This window comes from Oculina patagonica, chromosome 5 (assembly GCF_052425735.1).
Source record: "Oculina patagonica isolate OP01 chromosome 5, crgOcupat, whole genome shotgun sequence".
NCBI classification, from domain to species: domain Eukaryota; kingdom Metazoa; phylum Cnidaria; class Anthozoa; order Scleractinia; family Oculinidae; genus Oculina; species Oculina patagonica.
This window is the reverse complement of record NC_135762.1, coordinates 10925686-10941789: the sequence shown is the minus strand read 5'-3', so window position 1 is coordinate 10941789 and position 16104 is coordinate 10925686. Positions and strand designations below refer to the sequence as shown.

At 38.6% G+C, this 16104-nt stretch overlaps 2 protein-coding genes across 2 annotated transcripts; both read left to right on the top strand.

Moving 5' to 3' along the window:
- The first annotated feature begins 10 nt into the window (after nucleotides 1-10).
- LOC144655476 (uncharacterized) lies at nucleotides 11-5113 on the top strand. Its single transcript, XM_078515731.1, has 4 exons — nucleotides 11-766; nucleotides 3492-3670; nucleotides 4015-4708; nucleotides 4772-5113. Exons 1-3 carry the CDS (start codon nucleotides 625-627, stop codon nucleotides 4363-4365), a joined length of 672 nt encoding a protein of 223 aa, XP_078371857.1. The 5' UTR covers nucleotides 11-624; the 3' UTR covers nucleotides 4366-4708; nucleotides 4772-5113.
- Nucleotides 5114-8073: 2960 nt separating this feature from the next.
- Nucleotides 8074-14764, top strand: LOC144655472 (intestine-specific homeobox-like). The gene is made up of 3 exons (XM_078515726.1): nucleotides 8074-9300; nucleotides 12194-12372; nucleotides 12904-14764. The coding sequence occupies exons 1-3, from the start codon at nucleotides 9075-9077 to the stop codon at nucleotides 13237-13239; spliced, it is 741 nt and encodes a 246-aa protein (XP_078371852.1). The 5' UTR covers nucleotides 8074-9074; the 3' UTR covers nucleotides 13240-14764.
- The last annotated feature ends 1340 nt before the right edge of the window (nucleotides 14765-16104 follow it).

The following is a 16104-nucleotide window of genomic DNA, read 5'->3' as shown; positions in this document are numbered from 1 at the left end:
TTGGGTTTTGACGAAAGTTTTGGAATCTGATCAAAACTGAAGATGACCACGCGTTGGTTTTGGCATTTCGGCAGGGTATGGGTTCAAACGAACTGTTCCAGTCACGTTTTTTCGCAATATATCTATACTTTCAAGTTTCGTTCGTTCATTGATTAAGTTCGAACGCCTGCACAATCAGGGCTTGGAATATAAACAAAACTAAGGTGTTTAATTGACCACTTAATAGCATTAGCACACCATAAATTCAGCTTAGCTAAGATGAAAGGAAAAGGAGATCAATAAAACAGTTCTTCAAATCTTCTCTTATCGTTAGGTATCTGGGGAAGGTTGTTTTGATTTTATTTTGGAAAAGCACAACCACACACGGTGTATTCCATGCACGATAAAAAAGGACCCGACAAGGCATTCTGCTGGCCTTTATTGGACGGTTTCCGGGTACATTTATCAATGTCAAGTCTGCCGGGGTAATTACATTAACAGCTGGTAAGCTCACACGATCGCCTAAAGTACACTGGGCTAGTGTGCACTGACTGATGCAAACCTTATAGTTCACGGACCACTTAATAGGGAGCCACCCTCAGTCTGTGCAAATTATTCAAAACGTCGTGCTATTTGCAGGGAAAGATGAACGTACGGTCCATGGACGCCAATCCATTTTCTATAGAAAGCATTCTGAAGAAGAGCTCTTCCTCGAGTGTCGAAGAGGTGACAGAAACTCAACCCTCGAGATCCAATGAGGCCTTATCATTAGCTGTGAAGTTGGCTGGTAAGTCTGTTTGATCCATGCTAATTCTTTCAGTGTCATTGGGAATAAGTTAAACGCACCATTTTTGGCTATTACTTTACAGACAACGCAGATTAAGACGAGAGTAGTTTTTTCCTCTAACTATATCTCGACGGGGTGTAGTTTGGCCGAGTATTATATTAAGAGTGTATTTCATGCACAATAATGCTTATAAAAACAGTTTTCTCGGTTAGTACACTGTTATAAGAGTACTAAGAAATATAATCTATAAAGTCAATTAGATGGAGCACTCTGTACATCAAACTGGACAGTCTACTGGGTTAAAACATCAAGATGCACTCTTACGACACTGAACTGTGAAAAACATCGACCATAGTGTAGCCTGTAACGTATTAGGTAGTAAACATTATTCTATATAGCAATACAACGCAAGGATATACTTGATATGAAGATTAGCAATGCTGTTGCTTAACATATTTGAATCGCATAAAAGTAAAACCTAACTTTATAGTACGGCATCGCATTGATCTTGTTAACTTTAGCCCAAGTGATAGGACGGCTTCAAACTCAAAGTTAATGTAAACAAGATAACAAGGAGTGAAGAGCTCCCTTTCCAATTTACTCGAGCTCAAATGTCTCTCGTTAACATGAGATCCAAGGAGTGACTTTCTAAGGTTAACTGACATCCATATTATACCCTTGCTCTTTGCGGCAGCGAATTTGACATAATTCCTAAGAATTCCTGATGAAAATTTACGAAAAATAAGAATATGAAACATCAAGATTCTTCAATTTCAAGGAAAACCTGCCAATTTCGTGACCTCCCAGTAATCGGTGTTTATCAAAGAAGTAAAGGCTTTTTGTTTTGCCCAGTTGGCGCCAGCAAAAGATATAAGATCTAGATAAAACAAAACCTTTGGTGGAGAACTACTGTTTAATTCTAGTGCCATTACGAAGTAAGGTAACTCATAGAAACTTTCGCAGCTGAGTCATATAGTTACACAAAATTGCAATAGAGGGTTTCTAGGAGAATCTTAGGCCAATTTTCCCTGAGCACGTACTAATCATTCTTGGTCATGCACTCGTATAACGGGTATATTTCGCATTCAGTTTTGTTTGTTATCAGTGACCCAATCACCTGACATCTGTAATCTGTGCATGTGTGATTTTTGGCTAGAGCAACATTTCTGCCTGTTTAGTCAGCGTTCAGTATGCACGATAAATTGTTATTGTAGTGTCACCAGAGAAAATCTCTTTCGATTCTTATTGACGGAAAGGTGGATATGTTATATTTTTCTGTCGAAAAATTGTCCTTTTTTTAAAATCTTTTCTCGGTTTAAAATAAAGACAAGGAAAAATCAACAACAACAACAAAACAAACTAACAAGTATTTTAACAAAATAAGCGGAAGTTTCTGGACGATGTGTGAAAAAGAGGCGACTTCCTGCGATTGAAGTCAAATGGACATACAACACTCTTGGCTTCAAGCAATTAATCATTCGTAATGAATAAATTGGAAAGTGATACACACATTTGCTGTGTAATTGCGCTAGAATCGATACCGTCTTGTGCATGACTTTAAAACGTACGCAGATCTCTGGCCCTTGAGAAAGCGTAATAGTTTACACTGTTCTAATGTTAAGGAAGGTGGGGAAGTTGGTAGAATTTCTGGGTTCTCTGTTCAAATCTAAGACAAACCAAAAATTAACCTCAGAAGTCGACTGACGCAGCCGGTGGCGGATAGATCGGCGCAATTCCAAGACTGTCTTACTCTCGCCGCTTCTGTCGGCACGCATTTGGGAATGAAAACAATTTAATCTTGTGAATTACAGGAGCAAATACCTTAAAATAAACTGACTAAATGGCTGCTGATAGATTGCTGTCAGGAAAACAAGACTGGTAATAAATCATAATTTCACGAGGGTCTGGCAAAAGAGGGAAATTCTGTACTAATACGTTAATCCCCTGATACGAGAAAAGCTTAAGAACGTTGTTAAAGCTTAAGCTTGATTCTTGACAAATTCTTATTTATTAAGTTAAAACAGCAGTTAAAATTCACGACGCAACTGATAAGAAGTCGAAGCATTTTGGAATTCAATACACTAGTAGATAAGTTGGCATGGCCTACAGCATGAACGTTATATTGGATGTCTAATTGCTCTTCGCATCTCTGGCACACGAATATATCCAACTTGGAAATTAGTATGTGATCACTAATTTCATTTATGCATAGTCCACAAACTGGCTGAGTTATGACTTACATAATGAAGTTTCAGGAGTCCATCGTACTTCTAGAAGGCATTTTCTAGGGATATTTATCAATGTCTAATCTAATTTGGTTAAATTACTTTAGCAGCTGCTAACGTCTGCCACGTTTATCAAATGTGTGAGCGAGATAGTCTTTGCTTCATCTGGGCTTCATGGTTTATAAACGTCTATCTGACTACGCCCATGCAGAAAATCTAAATAACTCTACTTCAATAACGAGCGTTCACCAGCGCCTTACCCTGTGTAATTTAAAAGCTTGTTACACACGATTGAGTTATATTTATGATTCTTTTTTACAATGACTGGAGGTGATGATGCGTGCGCCCTTATTGGTCAATAGCTGCTGACAATTGTACCGGTAAACCACATGAAATTTTCCCCTTACCTAAGTGTCCTAAGTGCGTTTGATGAAGAGAATTAAATTCATTCATTGCATGATCGCTACCCAGCAGTTAACCAAACCTTTTCTCCTGTTTAGATGTTATACTGGAAGCTCGACAAGAGAAAACACGCCGCACACCACGGCGCACGCGCACAGCCTTCACTCACCAGCAACTGGGAATCCTGGAGAAATCCTTTAGTAAAACCCATTACCCGGATGTAGAGCTCAGGGAACAACTTGCTGAAAAGACCAACCTGCAAGAAGGCAGGATTCAGGTGAACACATTACTTAACTGTACGTAATTTCCGTTAAACTGGCTCCTCTATTACAGAACGGATCGTAAGAGCACCTGCCGCAGCCATTCCCATAAGTGACGTTTTTTTTCAAAAGCTTCGGTGGTGGGGGATGGGTAGGCAGCTTGAGCGCTATCGTGGTTAAACCATTGAGGACTGTTCATGTTTGAAGGGAAGTTTGGCACTTCTCTCAAGAGGGCTTTACTTATAAACTGTTGCCTGTTGCGGAACGAAGCAACGTTTTTTTTAGATCAAAATGGCGACTGCTGATATGCTGTTGCTGCTTATTTGCAAGCTTATACTAAAACAAATGCATTTATTTCTAGGTTTGGTTTAAAAACAGACGCGCCAAATATCGAAAGGAGAAAAGCAAATATCTCTCAGTGTATAGCAACAACTATGAAAGTGAAGATGAGTACATACAACCCATCTATCAAGTGACACAACCTCAAGAATTGCCATCTTGTTTTCACATCAATACATCTGTACCGTACTACTGCAACTGTGGCGATCCCAGGGAAGCAGTGAGACATTTTCACGGCGGATTTCCATCAACAATGTGCACACAAGTTGCCACACATACGCAGTTGGCATCCTCTAATGGACTTTATAGCTTGCCGCATATCAGTAGCCTAGTCATGGATCATGCACAAGTGGGAGATGTGTGGCGAGGTTAACAATGATCGAATGTCGGGGTTCGCCTCCTCCAGCCCAAGAGATATTGGGTTGAACACCATTAAATCGTGCGGAGAAAAAGCAAGTCTCTTACCTATTCCCGTGCGGGGAACAAAGATCGGATAGGGGTAGCGGCAAAAATCGGGTTTGCAATAGTCGTGAACGTGGTGATGGAATCGATTTGTGTTCCGAGATGAGTTGTAGTACTCGCTCTATGTAATATTAAGAAGCGAGCAAAACAAAAACGCTGACTACCATTTACAAATAGAACAAATCAAAATGTAAACGGTTTTTCTAGTAAAGGAAAAGCGAGGACTGAAAATTAAATAACAGCAAGATAGCATAGTAAGAAATATGCAAGAAAGCATAGTAAAAAACAAACAAAAAAAAACCCAGCAAGATAGGTAGTGTAAGGCGAGAACAGAGAAGGAAACCCGCTTGCAAATCCCGCTTGGTACATTTACCTGGTGTTTCTTCTATCAGAGTGCATCACCAGAGTGACTTTTGAATAAAATATTCCCCATGAAACAACCTTCGGGCTGAAAGGCAATTACAACTTACTAATGCTACAGACTTAACGCCCAAAACGTTCGGACACATTTCGAGGAATTCGGGTACATATGGCAGACAGTAATTTAAGCTAACCTTACTGTATATACAAACTGATGTTAAAAAGAGAGAATAGAACAATGGGTTAACGCTACGTTTCACAGATTTCAGCTTGTTGTAGCAACATAAGGGTCCAGCAGTTTCCCATAATTTAAAACCAAGAGCACTTTCATCGTCGAACGCATTCCTAAAATTTTGGACACCGTTGTTTATGAACGTTCCTCTCCTAAATTAAACTAAGGCTGTCTTCAAGACACCTCCAGGAAAAAGGAAAACAAAGTAATACCGCATATAAATAGAGGGGTTTTAAACTGACTTAAAATGGCTGTTGATGGATTAGAGATGTGCGTGAAAAGAAAGGACGCCATAAATCATAACTTCGCAGGATATCAAGATTACAGATCATTAGAGGATTTTCCTGTGTTAAAACCATAATCCTGTGCCAGAAAAAAAGGTCTACTATACAAGCCGTCATTAATTTTTGGTAAACGTTCAGTAAGCTTTGATTTCATTTTGCGAAGCATATGTACATCCAAATATGTTTTTTCCATGTTAAAAGACCTAGCAGTGATTACTATTGGCTTATGGTTTCCGGGAATATTAATCAATGTCATATTTTACATATGAAAACAATTAAACTTTCGGCAACATGGCAAGCACACATAATCATGAAATATATCATATAAGCGCTCACAGTTGGATCAGTAGTGATTCAGAACGCAATTTTATGAAGTAGATTGTACTGCAATGACAGTGCATGCTATTCTGTTGAAAAGATTTGAGCCCCAAAGATACCGAAGAAACTCGACATTCTACGAAAGTTGAAAACAACGATCACAAGAACAAAAGTTCAAAATACTGCGTGGCACTGGTAAATAAAACAAGTAAAATAATAAGACTCTTGGTTTTAGGCCATCGTAACTTGATTAAAAATATATCACAAACAGCGGTGATAAACATTATGAAAAATCGCATTTTTATAAACTTGACGTTTCGTATGCTACGCTTAGCATATGTAGCTTAGCATACGAAACGTCAAGTTTATAAAAATGCGATTTTTCATAATGTTTATCACCGCTGTTTGTGTTATATTTTTAATAAAATAATAAGGTATGTGTGCCCAAAACATTTCGATTAAAAGATCTTAAATAATCATTTGCTTCATTGTTTGGACGCATTTTGGACAGTACAGGATGCTGATTACCCCATCTCACACTAAGTTCACAGGGTTATACGCTTCAAACAAGCAAACACAATGAATGATCGTAGCAACTGCCGGATGGAGTTTACAAAGCATCAAATATTTAAACTGATACCACAAGGTCAAAGCGATCACCACTACTGGCTTTTGTTACGTAACTACAATAAACTGTCACTTGTTAAAGACATTTACCAATAAAAGCGTTCAGTAGTTTCCTGATAAGAAAGCAACTTTTGTGTGATGCATTGTCGCTCATAAACGAGTTAACAAGGGGTGGAGAGGTCCCTGTTTTTTTAGCATTCAATGACTTTCGTAAATGAGGTAACGTAAACCACTGAAGAATATGAACTAGTGGAATAAGCTTGTATGGATGTATGTGGTAACTAATTTAGGCTCGACAACTTGACATTATCGTACCGACTTTATGCACTTATTTTTAATCAGGTTAGTTATCAGAAAAAAACACTTTTCAGATTAAGTATACCACGCTGGCGCCAGAAGAAGCAAGATAAAAGATGCTGATAAAATGCAAGATTGTTTCCAGAAAAAAAAGGAAACTTCACCTCCCTTTTTTAACCAACGTCAATAAGAACAGTGGAGTTATTTTAAAATGGAAAAACTTCTAGAGTGAGGTTTATTCCCGCCAGAGAGAGTTATAGAAGATTTCGTATTTTGTTTGGTATAAACCCCGACAGTTATAGTTCTATTTATGAAGTCTTTTTTTTTTGTCTTTATATCAAGGACCTGCCCTCAAAATAGGCGATAAGCACTACAAAGGTTTATTTTGTAAACTTTGTGTGGTTATTATGGTTTCAATTGCATTTGCTCTATCGTGCTCTAGCCGTTTGATGAAATTTCGGGCGCTTTCCATTTGTCAGAACTGGTCGACCAGACCGGTATTTTCGAGAACAGAATTCCCTTGTTTGTCAGATTTGTCATGTCAAATCAGTCAATACATAAATATTATAGTGTACATTGTTATGGTGGATTTGTGGAAAAATCTCGTGCAAAAGGCCCACTTTACATTCAAAACCACCGGACCGGCTGGCCAGTTGTGACAAATGGAAAGCGCCCTAAATCGTATTATTGCATTGACAATGGTTTGTGCGACCCCAGCGCATAATTGGTACATAGATCTATATTGGGGTAAATTAGTCATTTTATTCAAACCGAACTGTCTGGGTCAGCAGATGGAAATATTTAACAACTTGCCAGACGACAATCTCTCCCTTTTAAAAATCTGGCACTGTACATCTGCTTTTGACCCGTTAAATTTATTCCTGCGGACAATTCAAGAACTAGTATTCAAGCCCGTAGGCGAAACGTAATATTTGTTTATTCAAAGCTATAAAAAGAATCACGGTCTTTTGGCCTGATCTTTCTAAAATGCTTGAAAGTACCGTCAGTTTCTGCTGAAATACTGTAATTGTCGTTTCACAGACACTGTAACCAATTTTGTATGATCTCAAACTGTGCTTTATAACCTCCGTTTTTAATGTGAGAAAATCATGAATGAAAAACGATTTCCTGCAATGGGAGTAAAATGGACATGCAATATCCTAAAAGTCAGGTAATTAATCATCCATAATGAATAAATTGAAAAGTGATACATTTGGTAAAAGTGGTCCCACACATACACTGCGTATTTTTTTTAGTGTCTATTAACATGAACAAAACACCAAAAAAACTACGTCCAAATTCTGATTGATAACATCTTTAATTTGTCGATAGTCACTTCCAATGTTCTTGTTTTCATTCATCGAAACCAGTTTTATATTGAGATTTTTCTGTTTTTCTGTTCCATTCCCAGTGTAGGGACATCAAAATCAACGGTATTGCATAACACAGGTCGCCTTTAATGAATGACTCGACCACACGACTAATCTAGAACACGAACAACAACTGTGCCACCCATGCCAAAAACACCTCTTCCTGGTTTGCAATTGCACCAGGAAAATCTCCCTTGCAGTAGAACTATTGTAACTAATGCAGTAAAACCATTGTACGGCCAGTTATGAGTTGTACAATTCTATGTTGAACCGTCTTAAACAGTTATTCGTAAATCTGTACGTTGAACAATTTTAATCTGTTTCTTTTAGCTCATAGAAGGAGTATTCAGCGTTAAGCCGTAATTAAAACCATGGATTATGCCTTCACTTATCAACCGATGGGCGATAAACATCGGCGAGTATTAATGAACAAAATTCCGCGACTATCTCACACAAGCCGCCTCTGTCGGTACGCATTTGAGAATGAAAACAATTTAATCCTGTAAACAGGAGGGAAAACTTAAAATAAACTGACTAAATGGCTGCTGATAGATGGCCGTCGAGAAAAAGCTAGACCAATAAATCATACCTGAACAGGGTATCATGACTGAGGGATTTTTATGTCTTAATACCATAATCCTATGACACGAGAATAGTTAACAGCCTTATTACAAATGCCTTCCCTGACACACCAGGTAATCATTTCTTATTAAATCTTGGCTCTTTCGATAACGAAGTTGAAACATCTTGCAACTTAACTCCACGACGAGATAAGCGGCCCTTGACAGAGTGTAAACGTTAAGGTGTCTAATTGCTCATTTAATGGCATTAGCACATCATTCTTAAAATAAGTAAAGATGAAAGAACTAGGAAATGATGATCTTTTCCTTCAGTTTGGAGCAGACACTTCATTGAGTTATTACGATTCACGTTCTACGGTACATGATTGAAAAGTTTCTTTCTTTAAAGGTGCCGGTACATCAACTGCTGGCATCTGCGACAGTTTCTGAGAGCATTTATCAATGTCAGCGTCGTGTGGCTTAATTACATTTACAGCTACAGCAGCTTGTAAGCTAACACGATCTGATTATGAAAAGCACACATGACACACATGCGAGTGTCTACAATGTGAATGTACATAGTTCTGAGACGCTGTCATCAGGGAAACCACACAGTTACGCAGAAAAGAACCAAGTATTGTACATCAAAGGAACCAGTACACTATTCCGTGATGGATACCAATCCATTCTCAATTGAAAGCATTCTAAAAAAGAACTCGTCCTCGCCAGATGATAACACGGAGGAACAGCAACCTTCGAAATCAACTGAGGCCCTTTCACTAGCTGTGAAACTAGCTGGTAAGTTGCATGTAATTTATACAATATGGCGCTAACAGAAGTTCATACATTTAGTAAGTGTCTAACGAAGAATGTCTTATGTTAATAAAATGACCGGAACCTAGCTTAGGTGTCAAATGCGAGAAGGGAGCACTTCAGAAAGATCTGAGATCAGTTCATCTGGGGAAAGAAACTGCAAAAACGTAAAATTTTGTTGTCGATCCCTTTTCGTCCTGAAAATAACTGATAGTGAGCTATTGAATGGAGGATTTAAATCTCAAAATCATTGCCTTCTTAGATCTTTAATCTCAATCAAAACAAAGTATGTTTTTGAATAACAGAGTACGTACTTCAGTCGAGTAGGACTGTATTATATTATGCTTTGTTTTTGCAATGGACTATCTTAAACTCTTTATGGTCCATCGAAAGCGAAACGTGAGCTGTAATTTCGTACACATTTAGCTTCTTGTCATATCAAAACAAATCGTGTCTTAGAGTAGTTCAGTTGAATAGATATCAATTACCACAAATTTAAGCCCAGTTTTTTCAATGCACTATCGTTAATCGCATATGGCTCCTAATAGAAGCCTACGTTGCTTATCGGTGAAAAGGAAAGCGAGTTCTAATTTAGTGAGCGCAAAACCGCAAAATTAATGGTATCCTAAAGAATAGTTTGGCATCATCATTAGCCCTTGATAGCGTTTTTGCAGACTAACTTTTCCAATGTAGGTCGCCACGTTTAGGCAAAACGTTGAGAGCTTTTTATATGATACGGCTTTGACTATGTAATTTATGCTGTTGAAGCTGACTTGTGGGGTATAACAGAACCAGGTATAATCAAACGCTTATCAATTCATCCGAGTGCGCCTCTTGAAGAACGTGGGATGGGTGAATGTGCACCGATGTCAGCTAAGAGACAATAATGTAAACAAGTTAACAAGGAGCGAAGAGCTATCTACAGCTTAATGAGAAATCCATCGTCGAATACCTAATAAGAGGAATGTCAAACTGAGCATTATACATGGCTAACCACTAGACTCATTGAACCGAAGCGAGTTAAACTCGTTTATTATTCTAAGCATAGCATACTCCACACCTGGCTATTCCTTTATCGCAAAGTTTATCAAAAAGAAATGTCGTGCTTCGACCAATCTGGCGCCGACAAGGTATGAAAATGTTCACCAGCAGAACGTACTGATTTCTAGAGCATTGAACTGATGTCCATCGTGGTTATGTAAGAGTGGTTTTTAGTTCAGCTCAAATGGATCAGGTAGCTTCAATGCAAAGTGCAATGTTCCCGTGGGGGAGGACCATCTTTCGTATAACACTGACAGAGACGCTGAGACGATTGTCTGAATTTTAGATTAAAAAGCCTTAGCAGCGCCTGATAGGCGTGGCTTATTCGTTATTGTACGCCCTAAGAGGTACCATAATGAAATCAGAAACTGATTATCCCGTCTAATTAGCGTTCGTCAACGACTGTAAATATTGCTTTAGACTATTATGACCTGGTCATATTCAGTTTAACGCTTACTAAATTATTTTAAAAGATACCAGGGCAAACTTTTATACTCAAGCGGTACCAAATAAGGTGCTGTTAGTCCCCACAGAGTATAACAAGACAGCATCCTATCAGCTTTATGATATACCTTCCCCCGGATATTGGTGCCCTTGGCACTGAATTTCAACTTAGTTTTATTAAAACAAAAGATCATAAAGAACCGTAAAGGATTATCGTTATTAATTGAATTCAAGGCATTTCAGTTCCCATCACAATCTGTCAGACCCCCTTCTGCCATGATGACGTCATGCTTCTTACATAATTAACAGTTATTCGCCAAAGGCTAAGTGAACATTGGTGAATATTTACCGAGACGCAGTCAGTGTTCACTTAGCCTAAGGTGAAAAATTGTTTTACTATAATTTTTAGAGGTTGATATCAAGAACAACAAAAAGATGACGAAATAAAACACGAAAACAACACACGCAAGTGCTCGCTCGCACACATGTTAGCCCGATAGTTAAATACATCGATTGCGAATCAATTTGTCTTAAGGCCTGGCTAAGCTAAAAAACATTATGTTTATTAGTCAAATTAACTCACTATTCTCAGGTATGTGCACTTTGCTCATCTCCAGACTGAGGTAACACACCAGCTTAGCAGTGGACAGCTGTTTCGTCCTCTTTGGGACTCGTCAGCACTGCGTAAAGCATGGTGGTAATGGGAGAAAAAATCTTATTTCTCCCACCTCAGTGATGATCCAACACAAGGTGGATCTCTGGAGACAAGAGCGCACCAGAAGTCTTAGACTACCGTCTAGTGCTTACTTTACTGTAGAAAACATTGTTGCAGAAATATTGTTTCTTGCCATATTTCCTAGGTGGCTAAGTTAGCGTAAAGCAAGCAAGATGTTTTGCTGCCCGGGTGGCTAAACGTGGAAGCAATGTTCCGGGAACAAAGTGTCACGCACGCGCGCACACGTATAATACGCGAGCGAACTGTAGCTAGGAAACATTCTTAATGAGCAGCACTGGAAACTAGTCAGCGTGCCTTCATATATGGTGACTAAACTGAGCAACGGATGTTACGAAAGCAAAATTTGTATCTGGGAAGCAAAGATGTTTTAGACCTGAGGCAAAAACATTTTCTTCTTTCCGAGAAACAAAAATTGTTTTCGCAACAAATGTTTCTCGCACGCCTAAACTGGGAAACATTTGCCTCTACAACAATTTTTCTGCAACAATATTTCCTAGTTAAGTCCTGCCTTTATACATAAATTTAAAAATAATGAACAAACGAATAGAAATCTGTTAGTGTAAATGCAAATGTTCATCCAACGAGGAACCCTGATCCCATTTGTGTTTGCTAATCAGAAGCTAACAAGACATTTCTTGCACAACACCTTTATCTCAGATGTTATCTTAGAAGCTCGACAGGAGAAAACACGCCGCACACCACGGCGCACGCGCACGGCCTTCACTCACCAGCAATTGGGAATCCTGGAGAAATCCTTCAGTAAAACTCATTACCCGGATGTAGAGCTCAGGGAACAACTTGCTGAAAAGACCAATCTGCAAGAAGGCAGGATTCAGGTAAATAGATTACTTAATGGTTGATAACCAAAGAAGAGGTAAAAGTCACGACCCTTCCAAAACGACAAGTTTAAATAGACTAAGGCTAAAGGTGACATACCACATTGTTAACCATTCAGACGGCAAATGTTTTCATCATTTGCTTGTTTTGATCTAATCCATCTTATTCTTGTCTCAAATATTTCTCTAAGAATGGAACAAGCGGCCTAAATAACATGAAAGCTCCCAGAAAATGCAATACATTCGCAAAAAAGAAAATGAAGTAAAACACTCAGTTTCTACATACCCGTAAAGTGGCTCTGTAGCTTTTATTTGTAGTATCGGTCACACAATTAATTTTGCCTTATTCCGAGCTACAACACATTAGGTTGGTGTCAGAAATTTAACGTTAAAAAATGGAGAATCTATGGCGAGTAATTACTATTTGCCCTACAAAAACTACCTAAAACATGCCTTTGTGTTTTAAAAGGAATCGAAAATATCGACTCTTTGAAAGTAAACAGTCTTGATCTCTTCGATATTTCGTTTTAGGTTTGGTTTAAGAACAGACGCGCCAAATATCGCAAAGAAGTAAGAACGTGTTTTCCACCAGATTGCTACGACAGTGACGAGGAGCAAATTCCTAACGTTTGCCCAGTAACGCCAACCCAAGGTCCGCCATCTTGTTTTCAGTGCAACACAGTTCCCTATTACTACAATTATAACGAGCCTATGGACTCAGTAAGATCTTTTGGATACTCCTCGAGTATGTACCCCCAGTTGACTACACACACCCAGTTGGCATCGGCGCATGGAATACACGGCTGGCAACCAGTTACAAACCTTATGATGGATCATGCACATTTGGGAGATATGTGGCGTGGATGATAGCGATACTAGACTTATTTCTCTATTCAATAGGATTTTTAATAAGTGGAAATAGTGGAGTACTGAATCTTTAACGCGAGTCGAGTTAGTGGAGTACTAGATCTTATACAAGGGTCAGAAGTCATTGAGTGTACATATAGTTTTTTAATGAAATAGATGCAGCTATAACTTCGTGTTTTTCCCCTTTTGGCTTTCTTTCTTTTTATTTTGAAAATTTTCTCGTATTAAAGCAAATAACAGTGTACAAAATAACAAATTTGAGTTTCAAATATTTTTCCCCAATTGCAAAGATAGGATAGATCAGAAAACTATTGGTGTGAGTTCATCCCTAAATTAAGGTTAAAGTCCCGGGCGTTGTTCTCTTTAGTACACCTGAAGACGGGGATCGAAGAAAACTTTAGGAAAAGAAAACTCACTACATAACTTTCCTGACATCAAAACATAAAGCACATTCTTTTGCCATTTTATTAAAGTTTTTTTTTTTCCTATCTTAAGGTTTTCTGGCAGGATCAATAAAGAGTACATTATGACAAACCTCAATTCATGGGCAATTACTAGTGTAAATTTCACATCGATCTGATTACGGAGGCTGCTACAAAGAGCTGATTCAAAACGCGTACGTTAAAGTGCTACTATGACCAAAATTTTTGTTTTTCTTTTCGTCTTTTTCTAAAGTCAATTTGTTCAATAAGTCTATATTTAACTAGCGCGCTAGAATTTAGAACGTTGCGAGCAATATTAGCCTTGAAATAGCTTGCCGAAAATCGTGGAAAACCCGTCCGCCATTACTCGGACGTCTAAAGTGAGCCAGCGACTGTACTGAAAAGCGGATTTACGCATGAGTTGGTCCGTGACGTCATATGCGCATCGTCGCTTCGAGCTTCGAGTGTTCCAAGAGAGAATATACTGAGAATTAACAGGGTTATAAAAGATATTTCTTCGACAAATTCTTCGTCTAGTTTGCCCGGTGGCGAAACCCAAGAGAGCCGCAATGAAGAGACATTGCAATTTAGCGGTATCGTTTCTTATAATGAGAATTTAAAGCCGTTTGACGTCGGTCTAAAAGGCAATGTTTGTATGCAAATACTTCATTCGATCGATGAGGTTTTGGCGCTGTATGCCTACAACGAAGCTGCCGTCTTCTTGTCCAATCGAAGAAGCCTCGAAGAACGAAGAGGAACGGCGATTCATGGACTACATTCGTTTGAATACATGGTATGATGAGAACGACATTGAATAGTTAGGATAAAATGTCTGCAATGTTTGAATTAATAGAGAGCTCTGCATATATATAAGTATAATTATATACATGTAGGTTGCTTTTGCCGTTTGCGAAGGATTGAAATGATCTTTACTGTTGTTTTCATTCTTGTAATCTATCATACACGCCATGGGCATAAAATCTATCTCAGCTGTTTATTCCGAAAAAAGCTTTATAAACATGAAATAATGTAAAATTTATACAGAAAAATTAAAGTCAACAAGATGATGCAGGTGATCAATGGATTTAGCTCCTTGAGTTTTATACAGTTTTACCTTCCTTGACTACAATACAGGTAATAAACCTTTTTAAAACTAAGTGTTTTAATGGGTAATAACACTTCAGACATCCAGCTTCAGCCAGCATTCAGTATTCCTGTTTCTTAAAATAAGAAAACCATTTGAATGCTGTATAGAGTCCTTCACTCTATTTTACTGTCCCACAAGTACACGTAGCAGCAAAACTGGGTAGGAGTAGTTTTTCTTATTCATTTCACCCATTTGTTTTCCTCTTGGCCCCGTGATTTTTTGATGATAAAAATAACTCAAACAATATATGCACAACATGACAACAAGTAAAATAATATTAAGGGTATAAAGTTTTAAGTTCATAAACAGGAACACCTGGACCTCAAACAAACACTGGGACCTTGATCAAACGTTTCCAGTTTTGAACCGGCATTTAAATGAAACCTGCGTTGAGTCGGGGTCTGGCATCTACTCAAGAAAATATTTTTTTTTATGGTATCATATGCAATATGACAGTGGCTCTTTCTAGAGAATATCACTGGCAGTACATTGTGCATCTGCAGTATGTGTATGTAATTGAGAGTTCAATTTTGGGACTAATCTTGTGTCAACTTAACGTGACTGTAAACAAGCCAGCTCCGTATACCACCCTAAATAAATTGCTCCCTTGATGCAAAAAGGCAAAGTCTGCATGCAAGCCTGCTTGCCCATCAGGCCAAAGCATATCTTGGTTTAAGTAGGATTAAGCAACCTGGATGAGATGGAAGTACAATTGCATCACAGGTTTAACCTCCCCACTCCCCCCACCTACATGTAATGACACTGGTCTGGGCTCACACCTGAACAGCTTGATTAAGAGTCTTGCGCACTGACCATTAGGTCACCGCACCTTAATCAAAACAACTACCCCATTGCTATGCAACATTTTTATTTATGGTACAGGTTTGACTGTATTTGTTGTCGGCTTCGCAGTTCGTGTATACTCTTTAAATAAATACATATATAATGGTTGCAAGGGTCCTGTGTGACCTCAAAATTGCCCCCTTGTTACAAAAAGGCAAGGTCTGCATGCAAGTCTAGTTGCCCACCAAGCAACTAGACTTGCATGCCCTCGTCACACCATCAATTTGCCAGTTCCCATTCTACACTTGGAGAGGAGGCACTATGAGAGTAGTCTTGCCCAAGAACACAGCACAATGACACCAGTAAGAGCCCACACCTGAACCGCTTGATCCGGAGTCCGACAACTTACACTTAGGCCACCTCACCTCAATCAAAACAACATTTTTATTTATAGTACAGATTTGACTGTACTTGTGTTAGAAATTATGATGGATCAGCAGCTCAGGGGTTCTC

Excerpts from the sequence above, each read along its gene's own strand:
- LOC144655472 (XM_078515726.1), top strand. The coding sequence starts at position 9,075 with ATGTACATAGTTCTGAGACGCTGTCATCAGGGAAACCACACAGTTACG. Across the intron at positions 9,301-12,193 it reads ACTAGCTGTGAAACTAGCTG|ATGTTATCTTAGAAGCTCGA; the intron begins GTAAGTTGCATG and ends CCTTTATCTCAG. Across the intron at positions 12,373-12,903 it reads TGCAAGAAGGCAGGATTCAG|GTTTGGTTTAAGAACAGACG; the intron begins GTAAATAGATTA and ends ATTTCGTTTTAG.
- LOC144655476 (XM_078515731.1), top strand. The coding sequence starts at position 625 with ATGAACGTACGGTCCATGGACGCCAATCCATTTTCTATAGAAAGCATT. Across the intron at positions 767-3,491 it reads ATTAGCTGTGAAGTTGGCTG|ATGTTATACTGGAAGCTCGA; the intron begins GTAAGTCTGTTT and ends TCTCCTGTTTAG. Across the intron at positions 3,671-4,014 it reads TGCAAGAAGGCAGGATTCAG|GTTTGGTTTAAAAACAGACG; the intron begins GTGAACACATTA and ends ATTTATTTCTAG.